The 25,804-nt window shown below is 35.1% G+C and overlaps 2 protein-coding genes across 3 annotated transcripts in view; both read right to left on the bottom strand.

Annotated features, from left to right (window-relative positions):
• PSMG4 (proteasome (prosome, macropain) assembly chaperone 4) overlaps positions 1–1,617 on the bottom strand; it is a 34,367-nt gene extending 32,750 nt beyond the window's left edge. The window contains 1 exon segment of the mRNA XM_005882987.2: positions 1,484–1,617. Coding sequence (XP_005883049.1) covers positions 1,484–1,617 — 134 coding nt within the window.
• The window catches only part of MGAT4C (MGAT4 family, member C), a 776,551-nt gene that overhangs the window by 264,753 nt on the left and 485,994 nt on the right, over positions 1–25,804 (bottom strand). Inside the window, exon 1 of one of the 2 annotated variants that reach the window (XM_014530611.1) lies at positions 8,273–8,308. The exons of the other annotated variant lie outside the window; for it this stretch is intronic. The gene's annotated coding sequence lies outside the window, so the exon portion shown is untranslated. Of the gene's footprint in view, positions 1–8,272; positions 8,309–25,804 lie in introns of those variants that run through there. 2 annotated transcript variants of the gene reach the window in all.

Here is a 25,804-nt window from a genome sequence, read left to right on the forward strand (position 1 = left end):
ATGGATTTCCTCCCCTCCTCAATGCCTTTTCCTTCTGGATCTAAAGATAGGATTTAGATTTAGTTCTCCTCCTGAATCAAAGGCCTTACATTCTGAGTATCCTTTGCTGAGTATCCTTTAAATAGTGGAATTCCCTATAGTTTTTTCTCTAGTTGATGTTCTTCAGTGAGATTGTTTTTGCAGTCAACTATTTTAAGTTGGTTACTAAGTGTCTCAACCCCAGTATTATATATCCAACAACTACAAAATTTATCTCCTTTGCTCTTTAATGGGCATCTCAAATAGCATATCCAATGTATATACATACAAACAAAGAAAACCAGGTTTTTGGTGTTTGTTTTTTCTAATTCTCACCCGAGGATACTTTTCCTTTGATTTTTAGAGAAAGTGGAAGGGAGGGGGACAGACACAGAAAGAGAAACATCAATTGGTTGCCTCCAACATGCAGCCTGCTCCTGAAGTACGTGCCCTTGACTGGAATTGAACCTGTGACCCTTCAGTTCGCAGGCCAATGCTCTATCCGCTGAGTCAAATTGGCTAAAGCAGAAAAAGAGTTTTTATCCTTCCTTCCTCGGGCAGTCAAGCATTCACTTAACAAACAACTGCTGAATCCTTTTCCAGGCCATGGGTATTCAAATAAAAATTAAGCAGAGTCTTGGACTTCAAGGGAATAAAATATTCTCTATAATTAGTTTTCATGTTTCCTGTGCTTAATATCACAATTCTGTATTCTAATAAGTTTTTGGTTATATATTTTCCCTTTCCCTAAAATGTTTACTTTCCGGATGGTAATCTCCACCTCTTTAATGCCTCACAGTTCCTGCCTATTTCTTACCATCAAGATCATTATCTTTCCTGAAGGATTCACTAGCATCCCATTATGTGACATTGCTCTGAGAGTTAATACTAAAAATCAAGGCAAGCAGGAATTTGTTCTACTAGAAACAGGCAGGCAACTGTCTTTTCTCTCTTGGGATGACCTGTCCTATTGTCTCTGGTGCCTTGCCATGACACCCATATTCTTGATGTAACATCAACACCCCACTTATCTCTGCACCTCCACCACCTTCCAGAGTGTCTATAGCATTGTAGATATGGGAGCCTGTAGATAAGCCTAATTAATTATGTCCTCGTTGGATGCCATCTCTTTCTCCATATTGGAGACTCATTATTGTATAAATGAATGCATTTAGAATAACTGTTTTGGGGACAGTCTTCAGAAATAACTATGAAAATAATTAGTTTATGCTATTCACTAATGCTTAGTGCCTCTTTCTCTTCCCTCAATACTAATTTGTGTTTACCATAAGTCACAAGAAAGGAATAGGATGATATTTAATCTTTTCCCTTAAGATACAATTTTAATAAATATCTTTTATAGTATGCTATTCAAGTAATTTTCAAGATAGCTACAATGAATTGAGCTGTGCAATAAGAAGGGAGTTCATTCCCCTGGATCTTCCACTTGACATTAGCCCAATACCAATACTGAAATGTTGGGTCATTCAGGATCAGACATTTCCTCTCCTTGGCTAATGTCTGGTCACGATCATCAAGAGTGAAAAATAGCTGACTCAAGGTGTCTTTCACAAACTCTGATAGTTTCAATTCTGTCATGTGTTTCCCTTCTCTGTATTCTTACTAAATGAGTTATCTCATTGAATATTACCCATTATTTAAAATAAATTAACAGAATGGGGAATCTAATAATGCCATTTGAAATCTAACGAAGTAGGTTCTCTGGGCCTTTTGCTCCTCTGATGTGTCAGACTGCTTTAAATAGTCTTGGTTCCTCTTGTTTTGTTTCTTTTAGGAAGCATTCCACATTTACTCAAATCCACAATGCTGTCTCATCACAGACCTTCCAAAGTATTTTAATTTAGAAGAACTCAATTTAACCTTCCAGCCAAGACTTACAATTATGATTAGGTTGTGCCTACTGTTTTTTTACATTATGATTATTTATGTTTGACTTTGTGTTGGCCTCTAGGTCATGGGCCTTTGAGGGCAACAGTCATAGGTCATGTCATTGTGGTCATGTCATAGGTGCTCAATAATTGTGTGCCTGCACTTTAAATAATTTATGGAATGACTAAGAACATTTAGAAGTGAAGACAAAATAAGTTAGTGAAATTATAAGGTTTTTATTTTGTGTTTTACATGTACATTAACACCTCATTTTTACAAGATTATAAACTGTGGGTTAGAGGGTGTTGTTTTGTGGGGGTTTTTTGTACTTTTCTTTTGCATCTCTCTTGATGTAAGATTGAGGATAGGTTAGGCGCTTCACTGAAATAAAACAAAACAGATTTTAAAAATCAAAACACTCTTATTTTGCCTTTCAGAATATGTTAGGGATACAGAACAGGATGAGATAGAGGACTCTGGCCTAATTCTAACACCATTTCATCACCCATGAGAGACAATGAGTTGTTGTTGGAAAGCAGGAGTGTTGGTATCTGTAAAACCTTTTATAACTACACATTTCAAGCTCTCATCAACTGATAAAAAACAATGGTATCCTAATAAAAACCTAATATGCAAATCTACCAAACAGCAGAACAATCGGTAGCTATGACATGCACTGACCACCAGGGCGCAGAAGCTCAATGCAGGAGCTGCTCCCTGGTGGTCAGTGCATTCTCACAGGGGGAGTGCTGCTCAGTCAGAAGCCCGGCTCATGGCTGGTGAGTGCAGTGGCATGGCAGAAGCCTCTCCCACCTCTGCTGCAGGTGGGTGGTAAGGAGAGAGGGGTCCCAGACTGCGAGAGCCCTGGACTGTGAGAGGAATATCTGACTTCTGGCTTAGGCGAACATCCCCTGAGAGGTCCTGGACTGCAAGAAGGCGTAAGCTGGGCTGAGGGACTGTCGCCCTCCCCCACCCCCCAGTGCATGAATGTCTTTGCACTGGGCCTCTAGTAAAAGATAAAGGCAAATAGTGTAAAATAGAAAAAAAACATAAATCAGAAAACTATAAGATTTTCCATTTATATTATTGACATTTATATGATTTAAAAGCTGGGAAATGTTCCTAAAAGTTATTAAATCCATTTTTTACTTAATCTATTTTTCATATTTAAAATGTGAAATCTAAGACACATCAGAAATTTTATATGCAGTAACTGATAGGTCTATGTCTAGTACTAAAAACTCCAGAAATCAGTAGCAAGCTTTAAAGAGTAATTAATATGATTATTGCCCAACAGTTTTGTGTTTGCTGTATACCAGAGGTTTTTGTGTTTGCAAATATTGATTTTTAATGAAACACCTAAATTAATTAAAACATGCACACAGTACTAAATAAGTCAGTATGGTGAAAACATTAAAAGGAGGCAGCACCGGTTAAGCACATAGTATATGTCAGACACTGTTCTCAGTGCTGATAAGATGAGCTCACAGAATTTTCGCAACAACCCTATGAGGCAGGTACCACTTTCCTTTCCCCAAGTTTTTATATGAATAAATAAGATTGGAATGAGGTGTGGCAAGAAATCATACTCAGGTAGTCTGTGCCCAGAAACAATATTTTTACCACAGTTCATGCAGAGAAACAAGCAAAAAACATCTTTGAGGGCATCTGCTATTTATTGCTCTACTGTACAGGACTGTTTGTTGGTCCAATCGTCATCTGGATGTACTTAAATTAAAATTGAGAAAAGTTGCTGGGACTTAACTTTGCACTATACCTATCAATCCAACAGATTTTATCATGCTCTGCCCCACATTATAAATCTCATCCAGCTCAATATCTCATCGGACTGACTGCAGTACCAATATGTACACTCTGTTTTAGTAAAAATACATTTTTCACATTGATTCAAATACTATGGTTCACCCTGAGAGTTTTATAGTGTGCGATGGCAAAATGGTAGATTCACTTCAGAATGAAAACTGTGACCATGACTGTCTTTATGCTATGTTCACTTCCTTGCACTTAAAATCAGAATTGCAGAACAACCAATTCTCTGCTTTGAGCAGATTTTGTACTTGAAAATCACATGTGATGTCAGTTTATATTTTATTCATCACAAATATTACCAAAATTAATTCTGGAATGCTGTTAGGTAAAAGTAGCTAAATTCAAGGCCTATTGTCTTGTAAAACTTTTTTTGCAAAACAACCATGTATTTATATTCCTTGAATTTAGCTAGTTCAGACCTTTTATTATTGTATTCTAATTCCAGTCCTTAATTCTGCACATTTCAAATGCATATTAGTAAAAGGTATAAATTCAGGGACATAATATTATTTTTCAATATCAGGGATATAATTTTATATACTACTATAAGAGTAAATTTGTGCTAAATTAACTATGTGCAGGCAACTTTGAATTGTTTTATAATTTATATGTAGGTCACTAGATTGATTCGTTAGTAGCTAATTAAATGATACCATCTAAAATGGTTTATCTTCAACTGATAGGTTCTATGTACAGATTGATTTTTCTCTGAGGAGGTTAGATTGCAGGCTCTTTATAAAAAATCACTGGGCATCTGTAAATAAATTCAATAGGTAGTAAATATCATTTTCAGTTCAACTCTCCTAGCACTACTATTAATATATGCCAAACTACTGGAAAAAAATGAGTGTTAAACTTTAGATTATTTCTTGTTTGCTTCTTTCAAATAAAAACTACTATCATTTGGAAGACATTCTTAATCTTTTAAAAAGGAAATATAAAATTCATCTATTTCTTAGTCTCCCATTTATACTACCCAAACCCCATCTAACGCCAAACAACTGTAAAATTGCCTTATGACCATCAATGACTTTTTTATAAAGTAGGATAAATTATATGCCAAGATTGCTTGAATGTATCCTACACATACAAAATCACTTTGTCCAAAATTTTTTTTTGGAATACATTGTAATTTAAGCATTTTATTTTTGTTATGTTGCAGTGATTATATTCAGAACCAAATATGAGTTATAATTAATTGATAGATATTTTTTCACAATACTTAAGTGTAAAGTACTTAAAAATCTATTTTAGGTTAGAACATACATAAACTTGATACATAGAAACATAAGAAATACAAGTAAGTCCATTTCTCAACCTGTTTCCCATTTCATAGCAAGTTTATTGTTTTATTAATCTACACCTTGAAATACATTCTATATTTTTCATAATTTAAACATAAGAGTGTGACAGATAGGGAAAAAAAGCAAGGATCTTTCATATTGTTCAGTTACAAGTAAATCCAAGCACCATGATGAGTGCTTGGCACAGAGTAGATAATAAAAAAAATATAATAATAATAACTAGTTAAATAGCCACATATATGAAGAAAGATGGGGGGAAGAAAAGAGAGAAGAGAGATTGATTGATTGATTGATTGATTGATAGATTCATGTGGGGCACTGAAATTTGAAAGCCTATTTCTAAATTCTGACTTCTTCATTTATTGATTTACTGATCGGGCCATCATTGGCAACAAGTTAGTAACTATGAGTCTCTGCTTCATTAGCTGCATAATATCAATTACTTTATCACAGACCAGTTATTAAGAATAAGGGATATTATGTCTGTGAACACCTTTGAAATTTTAATGTAAATATGAATATTATGTTTATGCACATAAGATAGGCATCTAAATAAATATTCATGCATTCACATAAAATTGCTAAGATGACATCATAGCTACTATATTCTTGACTTAACTAAAAAGTTGGCCACGGAAGTCCAGAATTTCACACTGTTAAGACAAGCACAGAATTAATGACACATCCAAATACTTCAACAGAGAAAGTACAAAAGTACAAAACTAAATGATGCCATGAATTTAATAATTAAAAGAAGCTAATGAAGGCGCTTACCTAAACAAAGTGCTAGGAGAAAATTAAGGCATACAAGAGGAAAAAATGTTATTTTGGAATAAGTGATGATATAATTTGAGGAACAATTTTTAAAATAAAATAATATATTAATCTTCAGCCTCTGGAAAATGAAGAGAACTTCAGAAGGGTTAATATATATCTTTTTATCACTGTGCACTTTTCCCACCTCTTCTTAAGACCTATAAAACCTGTCACTTAGTAACATTTAGCTTGGCGTGCCACATACAGAGAACTCGGTAATACAGAGAAAAATGCAAAAGAAGAAAATGATAATCACATATCTCAGACAAAGGACTATGTGAAGCAAGAAACACAGAAATACATTGTAGCACCAGGAATCTTTTGCCTATGGCATCCTGCACTACAAATTCTTCCCAGGGAGTGTGCAGCATGAGAAATTGCTATGATCCTATTGATGTGCTCTCTTCAAAAATATGAAATAAAAAGTGAAAACTTTGTGTCAATGAAGTCCCCCATCCAGGTAAATCACATCATGCCAATCCTGTTGTACAAAGTTTTTCAAAGGAAAACAAGGAGATAAGCAATTCTGCCACTGCAATCACTCTCAAAGCAGTGCAGTTTTATGATAATACTGAGAGAAGCATTCATACACTGCAGAAAATGCAACTTTCAATGTCTAGACTGCTCATTGCCTGAGTAAGATTTTCTTCATTGCTGACAGGATGATCTAAATAGGTTTTTACAGAATTAATTGTTTGAAAACAAATGCTTTCCCTTGGTCAAGATTGATCACCTGTGAAAATGACAGAGTCAATACCTTTGGATTATTCACCTCCACTTTAAAGTACTTAAGGAAAACAAAAATCATTTCAAAGCAGTGACTCATTCTTTCAAGTTCACATTATCAAACTTTTGAATTCTCATTTTTAGATTTTGAAATTCACAGAATAACCAACATAAATCTCCCTGTAAAAAATTAACTCCAGATACACATTTGTAAGCTTTGGAGATTTAGCGGATTGTGTGCTGTCTTGCCTGAGACAACAAAGCTCAATTCTTTAGATTCCATTAATACATACCTGACACTTTCTATAAACTCAGTTTTGTTCAGATCTGAATTGACTGAGGAGACAAATCGAACAGCAGTGATGCCAAGCGCTGCCAACAGGACTGGGCTAGTAGGAGATGGAGAAGTGTGGCACAGCTGAGAAATGCCTGTTGTCTTTAAGTACAACTTCAGCACCTCCAAACCCTGATTTCTAATTACCTAAATTACTGGTTTGCACAGGCAGCGATATTTGATGGTAAAGCAGAGTAAAAATAAATCTGAAAAGCATGAGCATATTGTAGCCTGATAGACGAGTCATCATTATTCAAAAGTTTTATTACCCTATAAAAGATGGAGATGCTAGTAAGAGAACGTGTTATATTAAAAAACAGCTACCTACAATGTTCTGTGTCTTCATTTAATAAACAATTGCATTCAACTTTAAGATAACAACTGTCTGCTAATTTATTGTGATAATAAACAATAGCTGAGGAGTTAAAAGTGTTTTTGAATTCTTCATTTGGGAGCATGTAAACCTCCTGCCAAGTAAAAGCTTTTATTGTATTTGATTTTTCAGAATCCCTGTCAGGTTCAGTCACCTACAGTCATAGCAATTCAACAACTGTAAATATATTTGTTTTACTACAATGCTGTAAGGATCCTCAGATGTAGATATTATTTCTTATAAATGATTAAATAATTGAAAGCTCTCTTTTCAGGGTTTACATAATCTGCAGATACATAAAACAGTATCTTTTTTAAGCATTTAAAAGTATTCAGTGCAATACATGATTCTAACATCTCTTAATTCCAGGGGAAAAAAACACCCACACTGTTCCTTAAACCTATTGCTAATATCATTTAAAAATAATAAATATAAATACAAAGTGCTACAACTTTATTTCAGAAGCTAAAGCCTTTGCTCACTTGGTAAATTTTGTTTTCCTGTATAGATACAACTTTGGAAAACTGTCCCAAAGAACTATCACTTAACAATTACAAAGTTTGACTCATTTTAAATTTATAGCAATTCTACTTGGGTGACCATTTCTACCGCTTCCCTTTGCTACTAATAGCAAAACACAAAGAAATTAATCAGATGGCATACACAACCATATATAATTTTGAAAACACCTTCAAAAAGCAATCCTGTAATAGCAGTTACTTTCCTTTCTCTAAAGAAAAGCTATTTTGCCTGCCATTCATTTCCTACTGCAAATTAGTTTGCCAGGTACACGTTAGCATGCTCTTCAATTCATTTTGCTAAATCCCTACTTCCTCTTACTAATGCTAAACATTTCTCTGATTCAAATCTGAGTGGATAGTAATCTTGTTTGCCCCTGACAGCAGTTTCTCATCCTGTTTCCTCTGTTACATACATCTACCTTTATTTTGAAAGAGAAGGTAAAACAGAAGAGGCTCTTACCAGAGACAGGGAAAACAATTCATTCAGCTAAATCCAACAGTGCTCTGTGCAGCTGGCAGCATGAGTGATCCTTGGGCCTCACACAAAAGCGAGATAATTGGCTCTCAGTGAAGAGATGTAAACATCCATCATAATGGCACTGGGGCTGAAACTGAACGCTACCTCAGCTGTTCTGTGTACTCCGGCTGGAGGATGATGTCACAAACATCAACTGGGTGTACTCTCATTGGCTTCTGTTACCTGGAATCACATCTTAACCCTAAACTGGCAGCTGCAAATTGAAATGCTCATCTCTGACTATAATTTTTGGCTGGAAAGAGAGTGAAAGTGATGTTGAGCTCCTGGAGGAAAGCAAACTGAAAATGCTGCTCCCAAATATGCTAAGACAATTTTACATAATTAATTAATTAGGATCTGTGGGAATTGTATTTCCCACATATGCTTATGAAATACCAGTATTTATAAGAGGTATTCCACAGAATGAATAGTAAAGATTAATGTAATTACAACATCCAGAACGTTAAATTTCTAATTACTTTTCATTGATTTTACAGAACCACCCCATGAGATTAGGAAAGTCAAGTTGAGAAAAATTACCCTGTACACAGTTGTACAGTGGTGTTTCAATCACTTTGGTCAGAGCAGCCAGCTGTATTTTTAAATCTTCTAATACAAATTTTAAAAAAATAAAATTGCATTTTACTCTCTGAATGTTAAATAGTATGGCCGAAGTTTTGTGTCATAAAGCTTAAACTATGAAATATTAAAAGCATAAAAATTACTAAAATAATAATGTTAAACAGTGGTTTTTTACAAAGAGTAATTTATAAGTCACTGGAACTATAGACAAACCCAGTTCAGTAATTGAAGACTACTATGTAGTGTAGTTCTGTTTTCTTTGAGCACAAATGGGAAATAATTATTCATCCCTTACCCTCTATTCTGACAAAAGCCCAAGACTTGTGCTCAGGATTAAATCCAGTGGGAGAGGAGGATAATGGACTAAGCTGGTTGCAGCAGCTTGCTGCCAGAGGGACAAAACTGCTATCACCTTGAAATATATCCAAGTTTTCCCCACCAAAAGGAGCTGTCAGCTGCATAACTGTGAGATGCAAAAATTAGCAGAGCTATTCAATGACCAACCTCTTCTAAATCCAGCCCAGTCTATCCCAGGGCAAGCCCTTCCAAAGCTGTGTAGCTCAGCGTGCAAACAGTATAACCACCTGGAGAGAGAGGGGGAGAAATTCGCTTCATCCATCCCCACCTTTAGGGAAAGGAGGTCACCAACAGTGCCCCGTGTATCCTACTGAATAATGGATTCAGGGCAAATAGTTGTTATAATACCTCCACATTTCCAATGACAGAAAATTATTATTATTGCACTGCTCAATTAGAGTTCTAAAAATTGAAAATATATGAAAAATATACTTTCGTACACCATATGTTCAAATTTCCTTTCAAGTTTTGACTTTCATACACAGGGATTTGATTATTTGATTACTCTTAGTAGCAAGATTTCTAGATTTGAGTTCAAAACGCCCAGTTTCTAATTCTCACTGCATCGCCTACTATCTGTGAGAACTTTGGAAAATTAATAACTTTCATATATAGAAAGAGAATGAGAATCCTACCTATAGGGAAAAAAAGTTTATACATGGATTAAATGAGATGAGGCAATGTATCACATATGCAAAATAAAAAGTATTATGTAAATATAAGATGGTTAATATTATTGTTATGAAAAAGATCAAATGAGTTCATTTTTAAAGCATTTGGATAATCTAAAAGGAAGAGTCAACCCAGTGCCTTCAAAATAATGAAGGAAAAAGTAGTATCCTAACCTCTTAAAATTTCAACACAAAATGATGCTGCAAATTAACTTATAAAACTGACTGATTTAGTGTTCTTTTTTTTTTGAAGTTGTTGCCCCTCCCAGTATTATTTGTGACTTAATCATATTAGTCAAGTGCAAGAATCTAGACTCAAAAGGGCTATTTGTCAAAATGTACTTTGGGCCAATGTAAAAGACACTGTTCATTTATTTCTGTCTAAAAATATGGGGATTTAGATGAAATGTGTATTAAAAAAGATTCATTGCCATGCAAAATGACATAAAATTGAATTACAGATCAGAAAAGATTAATTTGGACAATGAGAATGTCAACTGTATGCCTGGTAGACAAATGATAAAGCTAAGATATTGTAATTGCTAAAAAGATAAGTCATGAGAAAATAATTATTTATAAAGTAAAATATGCTCCTTCATGTCATACATTATATAAAAATTTAATGGTATAAATATTTAATGGCAGAGACAGATAACTAGAAAAATTAGATTATATCTGTTGCACATAGAATGTATAATAATGTATACTATACCATTGAGTTAATTGTTATTATTGATTTTAGAGAGAGAGAGAGAGTAAGGGAGATGAAGGGGAGAGAGAGAGAGAAAGAGAGAGAGAGAGAGAGAGAGAGAGAGAGAAAGAGAGAGAGAAAGAGAGAACAACTTGTTGTTTCATTACTTTTGCATTCTTAGTTGATTTTTAGTTGGGGATCAAATCCAAAATTTGGTGAATAGGGAAGACACTCTAACCAACTGAACTACCACGGCCATGGCCCCATTCAGTTAATTTTTAATATAAGCAGATTTTAACCTTTCTTGTTTTGTATTTGGCTGGTACCCTGTCACACAGACACAACACATGATGAAAGTTGGAAAATATGAATACTCCTAGTGCTCTGCAGGCAGAGTATAGCAAATATCCACATCCTTCACATGATTCATTAATAAGTGAATACCTTGATAAAGGATCCCAGTTTTGTGTTATTAATACTATATAAATAAGACTTTTTAAGAATATAGATTTTAAAGCTTAAATAGTATACAAGTCAAGTCTAATCGAGGCAGCAATAAAATTTTAAGGGAGTTCACTTACAAAATATGAAAACAAATGTTTGAATTGAGTACAAAATAGGCAAGTTGATAGAATATGATTTAATTCTTGAAAAATGAATAGGAGAGAAAGGAAATATAGTAGAAAAATGTTTAAATAATATAATAATAAATAGATATTTACCCTATACATTGTCAATTTTATTATTATATATTAAAAATAATTTATATATATGTTGTATTTACAGAATTTATGTTTTAGTTTTAAATAATTACACTTATACACTCAAGAAAGTGTCCGATAAATATAGCATATAATATACAAAGGAACAATGTGATCACTCTATTACTTTCTACATACCAACAGAAAAGTTGTATTTCCTGATATGGACAGTAATCATCTGAAATCAATGATAAGTGAAAATCATAAAGTTTTTAGTAATCCTTTAGTAGTTTTTCTTTAGAGCAGATATATTAAAGGTCAGGAACTTTTAGTTTTTTATTTGCAGTGTGTCTTTTTAGGAAGTCTAATGATTCTTGAACATCAGTCTGCACGTGCGTGGGGTTAAAGCCAAAAATAAGACAGTGAATATGTTATGTGTAATATTACATTGACGGTGAGATGAAAATTCTCACTACTATCATAAAATTGCAATAGTAAAAAATCCAACCTGATTATATAATGTAAAGCAAAAATCCTAAGTTTAGAAATGTTAAAACATTAAAGGACTGAAAAAAAGTGAAAGAAAGAATGGGGTCAGTTTGTAATATACTATTTATTATATCCATGTGGAAAGTAAGATACATTTTTTCAAGATTTCTAAAATATCTCTAATTTCATTAAAAGGGAAAATAACAAACACCATTTTTTATAATTATTTTGTCAACATTGTCTCATTATTTTTTACATTCCTCCAACTAAAATGGCCAGCAAACACTTGTGAGTTCCAGAAAACAGACAAATATTTTAACTATAACAGTCACATACAAGCTTAAAATAAGAGAGAGAGAAGAAGAAAAAAAACTACAGGAATTAATCTAGGCTTTATTCTGAGAAAATTTTATTAGTGCAAGTATTCCAATATGAAGAACATGGATTCTATAAAAATATTTTTGAGAAATCAAGGAAAAGATATTTTGTAGTTCAATCCAAGTACACATCAATTTTACAGCATTTATATACTATATCTTTTCCAGTAGTTGAAATCATTGCAGTATTTAATTGCTTGATAATTATTTCTTTTTAAAAATTATTTATTGTTTAAAGTATTATTACATATGTCTCCTTTTCCCCCCATTGACCTCCCCTCAGACTTTCCCACCACCCAGAACATGCCCTCACCTCCCTACTGTGTCCATGGATTATGCTTATATGCGTACACACAAGTCCTTTGGTTGATCTCCTATTCCCTGTCCTTCCTCTGCCTTCCCTCTGATGTTGGACGGTCTGTTCCATGCTTCTATGTCTCTGGATCTATTTTTGTTCATCAGTTTATGTTGTTCATTATAGTCCACAAATGAGTGAGATCATGTGATATTTATCTTTCTCCGACTGGCTTATTTCGCTGAGCATAATGTTCTCCATGCCAACCCATCCTTCCTTTTTACAGCAGTATTCCATTGTGTAGATGTACCACTGTTTTTAATCCACTCATCTGCTGATGGGCACTTAGTCTGTTTCCAAATCTTAGCTATGGCGAATTGTGCTGCTATGCACATAGTGGTGCATATATCTTTTCTTATTGGTGTTTCTAATTTCTTTCGATATATCCATAGAAGTGAGGTCAAATGGAAGTTTCATTTTTAATTTTTGAGGAAACGCCATACTGTGTTCCACAGTGGCTGCACCAGTCTGCATTCCCACCAGCAGCGAAGGAGGGTTCCTTTTTCTCTGCATCCTTGCCAGCACTTGTCATTTGTTGATTTGTTGATGATAGCCATTCTGACAGGTGTGAGAGGGTACCTCATTATTGTTTTGATTTGCATCTCTCAGATGATTAGTGACTTTGAACATGTTTTCATATGTCTCTTGGCCTTCTGTATGTCCTCTTTTAAAAAGTTTCTATTTAAGTTCTTTGATTGGATTGTTTAGCTTCCTTATGTTAAGTTGTTTGAGTTACCTATAAATTTTGGAGATTAGGCCCTAATCCAGTGATGGCAAACCTTTTGAGCTCGGCGTGTCAGCATTTTGAAAAACCCGAACTTAACTCTGGTGCCGTGTCACATATAGAAATTTTTTGATATTTGCAACCATAGTAAAAAAAAGACTTATATTTTTAATATTTATTTTATATATTTAAATGCCATTTAACAAAGAAAAATCAACCAAAAAAATGAGTTCGCATGTCACCTCTGACACGTGTGTCATAGGTTCGCCATCACTGCCCTAATCAGATATAACATTGGCAAATATGTCCTCCTATCCAGTGGGCTTTCTTGTTGTTTTGTTGATGGCTTCTTTTGCTGTGCAGAAGCTTTTTTTTTATATAGTGCCATTTGTTTATTTTCTCCTTAGTTTCCATTATCCTAGGAGCTGTATCAGTAAATATATTGCTACGACATATATCTGATATTTTGCTGCCTATGGACTCTTCTAAGATTTTTATGTTTTCCCATCTTATGTATAAGTCCTTTATCAATTTGAGTTTGTGTATGGTATAAATTGGTGGTCTAGTTTCATTTTTTACATGTATCTGTCCAATTTTCCCAACACCATTTATTGAAGAGACTGTGTTGACTCTATTGCATGCCTTTGCCTGCTTTGTCAAACATTAACTGAGTATAATGGCTTGGGTCAATTTCTAGGTTCTGTTTTGTTTCCTCGGTCTATATGTCTGTTCTTGTGCCATCAGGCAGTTTTGAGAACCATGGCTTTGTAATATAGCTTGATATCTGGTATTGTGATCCCTCCAACTTTGTCCTTCTTTCTCAGGATTGCTGAGGCAATTTGGGATCTTTCTTTATTCCATATGAATTTTTGGAGAGCTTATTCTTGGTCTGTAAAATACGCTGTTGTATTTTAACGGGGATTGCATTGAATCTCTAGATTGCTTTGGGTAGTACAGTTATTTTAATGATATTGATTCTATCAATCCATGAACAAGGTATATTCTACCATTTATTTATGTCTTCCTCTATTTTTTTTTTAGTTAAGTTTATTCCTAGGTATCTTAATTTTTTTTGTTGCAATGGTAAATGGGATTATTTTTTCAGTTTCTCTTTCTGTGAGTTCTTTATTGGTGTATACAAAGGACATCAATTTTTGGGTGTTAGTTTTGTTTCCTGCTACATTGCCAAATTCATTTATTAAGTCTAGTAATTTTTGGATGGAGTCTTTAGGTTTTTCTATGTACAATATCATGTCATTTGGGAATAATGATAGTTTTACTTCTTCTTTTCCAATTTGGATGCCTTTTATTTCTTTTTCTTGTCTTATTGCTATGGCTAGCACTTCCAATACTATGATGAACAGTAGTGGTGAGAGTAGGCTTTCCTGTCTTGTTCCTGTTCTTAGGAGAAATGGTTTTAGTTTTTGCCCTTTGAGTATGATGTTGGCTGTAGGTTTGTCGTATAAGACCTTTAGTATGTTGAGATATGCTCCCTCTATTCCCACTTTGCTAAGAGTTTTTTATCAAGAAAGTGTGTTGGATTTTGTCAAAACTTTTTCTGCATCAATTGATATGATTATTTTATTTTTGTCGCTCAATTTATGTGATGTATCACATTTATTGATTTGCAGATATTGTACCAGCTTTGCATCCCTGGAATAAATTCTACTTGATCATGATATATGTAATGCTGGATATGATTTGCTATAATTTGTTGAGGATTTTAGCATCTATGTTCATTAGAGATATTGGCCTGTACTTCTCTTTCTTTGTAGTGCCTTTATCTGGCTTTGTGATTATGGTAATGGTGGCTTCATAGAAAGAACTTGGAAGTGTGCCTTCATCTTGAATTTTTTGGAATAATCTGAGAAAGATAGGTTTCAGTTCTTCTTTGAATGTTTGGTAAAACTACCTTGTGAAGCTATCTGGACCAGGGCTTTTGTTTGCTGAAAGTTTTTTTTTATTTTTTATTTTTTTTATTACTGCTTCAATTTCTTTGGTAATTATCAGCCTATTTAGGTTTTTTTATACTTCCTGATTGAGTTTTGGAATATTGTATTTTTCTAAGAATATGTCCATTTCATCTAGGTTGTCCAGTTTGTTGGAGCAGACTTGTTCATAGTATTTTTAATATATTTTATTGATTTCAGAGAGGAAAGGAGAGATAGAAACGTCAATGAGAGAGAATTGATTGGCTGCCTCCTGCAAGCGCCCTATTGGGGATTGAGCACACAACCCAGGCATGTGCTCTAGACCAGAATTAAACCCAGGATGCTTTAGTCCACAGGCTGACACTCTATCCACTGAGCCAAACCAGCTAGGGCCATGGTATCTTTTTACAATCCTTTGTATGACTGTGGGTTCAGTTGTTACTTCGCCTCTTTCATTTCTGATTTTTTTTTATTTGGGTTCTCTCTCTTTGCTTCTTGGTGAGCCTGGCTAGAGGTTCATCAATCCTGTTTATCCTTTCAAAAAACCAGCTCTTGGTTTTATCGATCTTTTGTATTGTCTTTTGGTATCTATGTCATTTATTTCCTCTCTGATCTTTATTATTTCCTTCTTTCTGCTTACTCTGGGCTCTGCTTGTTGCTCTTTTTCTAATTCTTTAAGTTGTAGAGTTAGATGATTTATTTGTATTTTTTGTTTTGTTTTGTTTTTTGAGGTAGGCCTGTAGAGCTATGAACTTTCTTCTCAGGTGCTTTCACTGTGTCCCATAGACTTTTGGATTGTTGTATTTCCATTGTTATTTGTTTCCAGGATCATTTTTATTTCTTCTTTCATCTCTTTGGCCACCCAGTCATTGTTTAATTGCATGCTATTTAGCCTCCAAATGTTTGATTTTTTCCATTGTTTTTATTGTAGTTGATTTCTAATTTTATGCCATTGTGATATGAGAAGATGCTTCATATGATTTCTATTTTCTTGAATTTGAAGATAATTTGTCTGTGTCCCAATATGTGGTCTCTCTTTGAAAATATCCTGTGCCCTTTACTTTGAGTTCTATTTTGTTAGATATTATTGCTAACTCAGTTTTTTTGTTTGTTTGTTTTTCATTTCCACTTGTGTGAAAACTTTTTTTTCAATCTCTTCACTATCAGTCTGTGTGAGTCCTTTGTTCTGAGGTGGTTCTCATGTAGACAGCATATATATATGGGTCATGTTTTCTTATCCATTCAGCTACCCTATGTCTTTTGATTGGAGCATTGAATCCATTTATATTTAAGGTTATTCTTGATAGGTACTTGGTTGTTGTAATTTTTATTCTTTACTAGAGGCCTGGTGCAGGAAATTCATCCGGGGGGGTGGGTCCTCTCAGCCCAGCCCGCCCCTCTCCAATCCGGGAACCCTCGGGGGATGTCTGACTGCCGGTTTAGGCCTGATCCTGGGGATACGGCCTAAACTGGCAGTCGGACATCTCTCTCACAATCTGGGACCGCTGGCTCCTAACCGCTCACCTGCCTGCCTGCCTGATCTCCCCTAACTCCCCCCCGCCCTGCTTTGCCTGTCTGCCTGCTGTCAATATTAATCACTCAAGAGTTTGTTTCTGACAGAGCTTTAGGTGGGGGTGGTGCTGTATCACTTTTTGGGACGGAACTGCCCCTCTTCAACCCAGTCTCTGAGAGCTCTTTGAGGCTGTTTCCTTTGAAAAGCTCTAGGTGTAGGCTGGGTGTGGCTGTATTAGCTGCCTTGAGGCTGCTGAGAGAGGCTGGCTCTTCAGGAAAAAATGTCTATTTAGGTTTGGAGGGTCAGGAATGTCTCAGTGCTGGATTCCTGGTCACCTCTCCCTGTCCTCCCCCCCTCCACAGCCTCTCCCCGGGCTCGACAAATCTTCACCTCTATCTACACCATAGCCTCAAGTGAGTGTTTGTCATTGAAAGGTCCTATGAACTGGGTTTAGCGAATAAAAGCAAAGATAAAGCAGAGGCAAAACAACCCCCAGCACAGCGAGGTTCGGGCAACTCTTCAGACTGCTTTTCTGGGTGCAGCCTCTCACAGCTGTGTACTTAAATCTAGATTTCCCAGCCTCCAGCAGCCCTGTGGACTTCCTTTCCACAATCGCATGTTATGCCCATCCCCAAGGGACACAAACTTGGTGCAGTGCAGCCTTCTCCTGACTCTCTCAGCCCAGTGGTTGCGTGTGTCTCTCTCTAGCCCAGATCCTGATCCTATCATTCTCCAGGCATCCTCTGCCCTTCCTAGCTGTGAATTGTCTCACCAGCTGTGTCTAATTCGCCAATTCCAGGTGGATGTTATGTGATTTAGTTGCTCCTTCTATCTGCTCCAGGACAAGGCGCAGGATACATCTGCCTATTTGGCCACCATTGTTTTCAGAACTCGTCAATTATTTCTATTCCATAAATTTTGTGGTAAACTATTTATATTATCAAAATGAATCAGCACTAAAGCTAAATAAACAAGAGAAAACAGCCTCCAATGTTTCCAAACTTACACATTAATAAGTTAGGTTATGCTATTAAGTAATTGCCATATTTATTTATCAACTTCAGAGGAAATGAACATGCCTTTCAGGTGGTAATAGACAGGACTTAGGAATTTAAACAGGTTTTAAACTCTTTGAATATTATTACTTAAATCTAGGGAGTTAGAAATAGTAGAATATAGCATTTTGCTATACTTGCAGCATCAATAACTGGTCTATTGTTGAGCTATCCACAAGATGGTAGCTCTGTTTGTGGCCACTAACTCTTTTATACACTATTTTATCCTTCTAGTATTATTTAAAGAGATATAATATATAAAGTATATAAGGAACTTATATGTGTGAATGCTCATATTTGGTACCTTCTCAGTTTAAGAAGTGTAAGTGGTTAAGGGTATTAAATCCTGTTGAAAAGCAGAAATTATTTAAATCATCTTAAAATCATCTTAACACAATATTCAAAAGCTTCATCCCTGACCTAGCATAGTGGTTCATTTATTTATAGGAAATGGTTTTATTTTGTTTCATAAAGGCTTTTAGATTGCTTTTTAAAAAATGCAAACAGTGTTCAAAATAACTGTGACAGAATCAATGATAACACACTGGTACAGTAAGAGATAGCTGATAGTTACATTTTCCATCCACTAAATTCCAGGTATAACCAAATCTGATATCTGTTTATTGACCTTGCTTGTGTTCCCTTTTAATACTTCATCATATAAGTTTTTTTTTTCTTTATGTCTACCTTAAATCTATTGTGTGGCAGTTTTGGTATATTATCTTTATTTTTATTTCCCATGTAGATAAAATTTTGAAGATACTTAAAATTATTAGGCCATATCACCTTGCTTTTCTGAGAATAAATAACCCCAAGATGTTTAACTATGTTTATGTGTCAGTAATTTTTATTCCAGAGAAAGAATAAAATGATTAAATAAGGGCGAATAAAGGTCTCTCCTATTGTATGTTAAAGAAGTATAAATTCGCAGACATGAAAGTAAAAAAAACTCATGCCATTTTAGGAATTCAGCATGCTGTTTTAAACTGCATATGGAAAACATTAGTTTATCATGGAAGATATCTTGATTTTAATATATACTCTAATTTATTTTACTAGGTTCCCTTTGAACATCATGACTAATTTCTGTAAGAGACCTAACAGTCAGTGGGCAAATGAATTTGTTTTTCATCATGTTCTCTGAACAGCTGTATTTTCTGTTTTTAAACTAAACCCTAAATTAAGGATACATCACTTGCTTTCTCATACAAGTATTTTGATTTGTGCCTGTTATAAAGTTTTACTTCACTTGTGACTTTTTTTTTTATTTCAGAAAGGAATGGATCGGGTGAGAGAGATAGAAACATCAATGATTAGAATCATTGATTGGCTGCCTCCTGCACGCCCCCTACTGGGGATAGAGCCCACAACCCAGGCATGTGCCCTTGACTGGAATTGAACCCAGGACTCTTCAGTCCATAGGCCAATGCTCTATCCACTGAGCCAAACCAGGTAGGGTGTGACTTATTTTCTTTCACCTCAATTTCCTTGCCTTTTGTGTCATGTTGACACAAATTAGATCAAATAAAGGCCTACTATCCCCATCCTGACAAATATGGAACAACATTAATTTCATAGAAACTTAGAATTGAATTTAGTTTTGTTGAGGAACATTTGAAAACAACCATTGTATATTTGACAAAAGAAAGATGTTATTCATGTAAAATCTACTGTACTCAAAATACTGATTTACACATATGCTGTTTACATATGAAAGACAGATAAACAGATTCTTAGTCATTGCATAGTACTTACCACGCTATAACTTTGTAGCTGAAGACTCTTCAAATTATTCAGAAAAATCCATATTACCACAAGGAGAATTAGGATTATTATAATAGCAAAAGAAAAAAATATCATTATCACCTCACTGATTTGAAGGTTTATTTTGTCCTAGACCCCGCAGTAAACATTTTACATTGATTATCTAAATTTATTATTTATTTGTGTATTTATTCATTTAAAATGTATTTTCATTGATTTCAGAGAGGGGAAGGGAGGGGAAGAGGAAGAGAGAGATAGAAACATCAATGATGAGAGAGAATCACTGATTGGCTGCTTCCTGCATGCCCCACACTGGGAATTGAGCCCACAACCCAGACATGTGCCCTGACCAGGAATCAAATCGTGACCTCCTGGTTCATAGGCTGATACTCAACCACTGAGCCATGCCAACCAGGCTATTTTTTTTAACAACAGGTCTCCAAGACAGGTCAATGTTAAGACTTTCAAAAGGGCTGTTACATTTACACTATAAGCCAGTAATTTTCAGTCATAGCTGCTTATTTTTATCTCTATTGGGAAATGCTAGGATGTAGAGTTCTGCTATAGACTGAATCTTTTTGTGCCATCCCCCTCTGATTTATATGCTAATGACCAATGTGATGGTATTAGGAGATAGGGCCTTTGGGATTACTATTAGTGTCCTTATAATGAGAAAGACCCCAGAGAACTAGCCTCTTCCACCAAGTGAGGTTATAATGACAACAGTTGTCTGTGAACCAGGAAGTTTGCTCTTGTCAATAGAAAAGATTTAGTAGACACCTACTAAATTAGTGGGTGTCTTGATCTTGGACTTTCTAGCCTCTAGAACTATGAGAAATAAATTTCTGTTGTTTATTAGTTTATGGTATTCTTGTTATAGCAGCCCAAACAAATTCAGACAGATACCAATCAAACTACTTGTGTGAGCATCTCTGAATATGGAGGAGGGTGGGGGGGTGGGGGGGAGAACCTGGTGGTACATTCCTCCCAAAATGATTGTGTAGCCAGGCTTACAAATAACTGCCCAAACCTTTGGATATGTGAGATAAAAGTTTTAATGAACATCATCAATTTCACTGAAACAAGTAAAAAGTGTTCAACAAAAAAATCTAAAGCCTGTGAACAAAGCAGAGCATACTTTGTATGTCAAACGCTACTTTGGAAAATGTTTGCCCCTGGCAGCAGTTTCCTATCCTGTTTCCTCTGTTACATACATCTACCTTTATTTTGAAAGAGAAAGTAAAACAGAAGATGAACAAAGGAAAACACAGATTGCTTTGTATCACCAAGGAAACCGATGAACTTTACCTGCCTGGTAAGTCTAAGGATGAAAGTGTGATGGAGCATGACCAGTGGGGGCTGAGGAAGACAGAGGAGTAGAAGTAGAGGAACCATGTGAAGAGCAGCCTTCAGCATGCAGAGACTGCCAGCCACATTGGGTGCTAGCTCTTGAGTCCTTTGATCTGCTAAGACAATACCTACTAATACATACAGGGCCACTTGTGATAAAAGATTTCTGCTGACATAATCTGGCACAAGCAAGTCCCTTTCTTGTCACAAGGCAATGTCCCTTTCTTGTCACCCTAAAGGTCCTATATCAATATTCTCTTTTTCAAAGATCCAGGATGCAAACAAACCCACTGACACAGAGAATGCTACTAAATGGATGGTAGCTGTGTATGATAGAAAGGACCCAGTATCTGTATTCAGGGGGATATATATCCTATAAAAATCAACCTTAAGGCAGAAATAATAGACTAATTTTGTATAGATCTCTAAGATTTCATAGAATTATATACATAAACTAAGCTCTTTGCCTAAGATACGAATTATTTTAATTGTGCTTGCTCAAATATATAGCAGAACTCATATCTTCAGAATTAATCATTAAACATCATTTGTAATGAAGCTGGGTTACAATGCATTTATGAAGCTATAAGTGAGAATACAATCCTCTGTTATCGTTACTATAATGATGTGCATTCATTTATCTCTGTGTTAATAATTATATGATTATAATAAAAAGTTTTAAATAATTTTTTGACAATTAGTAGGAAACTACTTATAGATATGCTAAAGAATTCTAATTGGTTTAAATGTCTAATTTAGTACTATACCTGTAACATATATAATCAGTTTCTTTTTCCTTACACTTGAAGTTATTACAATATATATACTTTAAAATCAAGTACCTTATCTTTATTTCATGATGATCAGTCAGCAGCCATTGTTTTTCTTTTTTTTTGTAATTTATGTTTATTGTTGAAAGTATTACAGATGTCCCTTTGAACTCCTCCCCCCAGCTCCCCCACCCCAGGCCTTCACCGCACTATTGTCTGTGTCCATAGGTTATACATATCTATAATAATAAAAGCATAATATGCTAATTAGACCAGACAACCGAACGACCTTCTGGACGTCCTTCCAGATGACCTTCTGGACAAAGCTGTGGCTGCGAGGGCTGAGCCCCTTGCATGAATTTTGTATATTGGGCCTCTAGTATGCATATAAGTTCTTTTGTCAGTCTCTTCCTTCCCACCCCTCCCCACTTCCCTCTGAAATGCCATTACTCACTTAAGTATGACATTATTTCAACCTTTTTCCCTGGCTTCCTTGTCTTCACCAATGTAAGACTAGAATAACTTTCTTTAAACTTGTTGTTTTGTCACACTTCATTTAATAACCTCTTTTGTATTCATGTACATTTTTACTATTATCTTATATTAGTAACTGCATCTTTCAGTAATAGTGTATGCCTACTACCATGTCAGTATAAAAGAAAATGCTTGGTTCTCTTTCTAGTCTTTTTTTTTTAAATAGTTAAATTACAGCCTTTGGTTGGGACATTCTAAAGAGGCAATATGAATTGATGACTTTTGACCAGATATCAGTTGATCATTGTCTAGGAGCTTATTATTCAACTTGATCCATGAACTCACTAATGGTATAAACACTATAGAACTATAGAAACATTATGTCTTGTCAAGATAAATGACAAGTAGGTGTGACTTAAGCCACTGATGTAACTGCCATATTTATCTATCATTTCTGTCAGTCCCCCTTTGAAATTATAAACCTGGAAAAGATACTATCTCTTTCCAGGTTAAATCATTAAAAAAAATCAATAAGTGGACAGTGCAAAAATATAGGAGATAACAAAAGTTTTTTTGTGTTTTATTTTTATTTTATTTTTTGCAAGAAATGTTTCCTGCTCCTAGTCCATCTGCTTTTGGCTCTGACAAATAGATTATCAGAGCTGCCTGTAGGTTAGAAGGGAGATGTTTCCACCTCTCTACCATTCTGAGTTCAGAGCAATTAAGAAGATGCTGAAAATATACGCATGACTAAAAATATGTTGCCCTGTTTTGTTTGTTTTTTATTGAATTTAGAGGAGACAGAGAGACAGAGATAGAGAGACAGAGACAGAGACAGAGAGAGACAAAGAGAGAGACACTGATGTGAGGGAAATACATTGATTGATTGCCTCCTGTACTCACCCCAACAAAGATCAAACCCACAACTTAGCATGTGCCCCTACTGGGACTCAAACCCATGAGATTCCGGTGCACTGAATGATGCTCCAACTAACTGAGCCACACTAACTAGGGCTGTAGTACTGTTTTTCTACTGCAGGTCACACTGGGGTACACAATCTACTTGTGGCATTAGAATAAGTTGTTTGCCTCCAAACTTGCCAGGGCAGAATATGAGTGGGCTTGAAAATCAATTTCTGCCTGAGTTAGCACCATTCTGTGAAAAGAAGAATGTGAGAATAGTGAACAGTTACGACAAAAAACAAACAAACAAACAAACAAACCTCTTAGTAGAAAACCCTCAGGTCATCAGATACCAAAGATTGGTTAAAGTATATCCTAACTTGGTAGCCGATGCATAGACATTTTGATATGACCACTTGGATCTTGGATAACTGAAGTTTTTTCAAGGAGTTTATGAGGTTGTTCAAGAAAAACAATGTTAACCTATAGTCAATAATTCATCTATCTTGATTTAATTTAATTTAATGTGATGCTTATGTAATATTCAGAACAAGCAAAAGTTTCATTTTAAAAAGCAGAGGTGGGTGGGTGGGTGAGTGGGTGGTGGGGAGAGATCAACCAAAGAACTTGTATGCATATATGCATAACATAGACACAGACAATAGGGTGGTGAAGGCCTGGTGTCAGGGACAGAGGCAGGCTAGAAGTGGTCAATGGGGGAGGGGAGAAGAGGGACATATGCAATACTTTCAACAATAAAGACATCAGTAAACACATTTTTTAAAGAATTAAAATGACAGTCAATATGTAATATCACAGATTTATCTATGCCTGAAGTCAATGTACTAATACTAATGAGAGTATGCAGTATAGTGATTAAAAGTAAAGATTCTGGAGTCATTCAGATGAAATTTCCATTTCCTAGTTTCTCAACTCAATCTCTGTGCAACCCCATGAAAGTTCTCATCTCTCTAAACTTGTTTCCTCTATTGAATAGAGCCCAGCTCATTAAAATTTTATGAGGATTAAATAGAATACTGAATGAAAAGCAATTAGCATAATATGTATTCAGATAATGGCACCCAAAAATATCTATGTCCTAATCTCTGGAACCTATGAATGTTATCTTACTTGGCAAAAATAATTTTACAAATGTGGGTAAATCAATGTACTTGAAATGAAGAGATTCTGGGTTATCTTGGTGGGCCCAGTAGAATGACAAGGTGCTGAGAAGAGGGATGCAGAAAGGTTGGGATCAGGAAAGAAGAGCCAAGATAGAATCAGAGGCCAGGCCATGCAGACAGCCTCTAGAATCTGGAAAAGCAAGGATTCTCCCAGAGAATCTCCAGAAGGAACACAGCTGTGCTGACCCATTTTAAACTTCTGACAAACAAATTTGTCTTGATTTCAGTCACTAAGTGTGTGGTAATTTGGTGTAACAGCAATAGGACAATAATACACTAGCACGCAATAATCCCATAATAAATGTTAGCTGATATTGTTGAAAAAAGAAAAAAAAACAAAAACGAACAACATGGTTAGTGCTACATAAAATGAGGGATCTATTTTTTTAGGGGAATAAATTATTTTTACTTTTAACAATCTTTATATTATAAAATGAGACCTGTACATGGTAATATATTTTAAAATTATGCAACTATACACAATAAAAGTTAAATTCTCCTTTCCATTCAGGACCCATAGCCTGCCATTCTTGCCATTGTTAACATATTTTTGTGTATCCTTTCTAAGATATTCCCATATGAATATTTAGGATCATTTTTTTCCTGATTTATGGCTTTTGGATTTTGTTGTTCTATCTCTTATTTTGTCATCATTCTACTTATATTTTAAACCTCTCTTACTGGTTTAAACATTTGGGATTTCTGAGGCTTTTTGATAAATTGACCCTTTATCATTGTGAAATTACATTTTAAAAATCTTTGTTAATACTCTCATATTTGAGTAGACCTTGTCTGAATTATTAAGGCCACTTCAGCTTTGTTATAGTTTGTGATTAAAAAATGCCTTTTTCCATCTTACCACTTTCAGCCTTTCTATTCTGTTATATTTACTAGTAGTGGGAACATCATATGGTTAGGTCATTCTTTGTTTAACAATTGGAAAAATTTGTTTTTTAATTAGACTACACAGTCTATTTATGTTTAACACTAGAGGCCCGATGCAAGAAATTTGAGCAAGGGGCTCAGCCCTCACAGCCGCAGTGGTTTGCCTCAGCCCTTGCAGTCCTGGCTTCGTCCAGAAGGACGTCCGGAAGGTCATTTGGCTGTCTGGTCTAATTAGCATATTATGCTTTTATTATTATAGATAGTTACTGATATTGTTGTATATCCACTTATCTTACTACCTATTTTTTTCCTTCCTTTTGGTTTCAGAACATTTTATTATTCCATTTTATCTTGTCTATTGGTGTTTTTACTCTGTCCCTCCTTGCTTTTAGTGGTTTCTATAAGAAATTACAGTATGCATCCCCTACTTATCACAGTAGTCAGTCTTCAAGACTATTCCATGCAAAAATTAAGGAACTTACATTGGTATATTTCTATTTTCCTTCTAGTTCTTTATGCAATTGTTGTCATACAATTCATCCCCCCCCCCAACCACACATACACACACACACTTTTCTCTCTCTCTAAGAATACATTATTTAATACAATACATTGTCTTTGGAAAAAATTCAAATTTTGATTTTATTTATTTATTTATTTATTTTGTGTGTGTGTGTGTGTGTGTCTGTGTGTGTGTGT

Source organism: Myotis brandtii, unplaced genomic scaffold, assembly GCF_000412655.1.
Source record: "Myotis brandtii unplaced genomic scaffold, ASM41265v1 scaffold745, whole genome shotgun sequence".
NCBI lineage: Eukaryota > Metazoa > Chordata > Mammalia > Chiroptera > Vespertilionidae > Myotis > Myotis brandtii.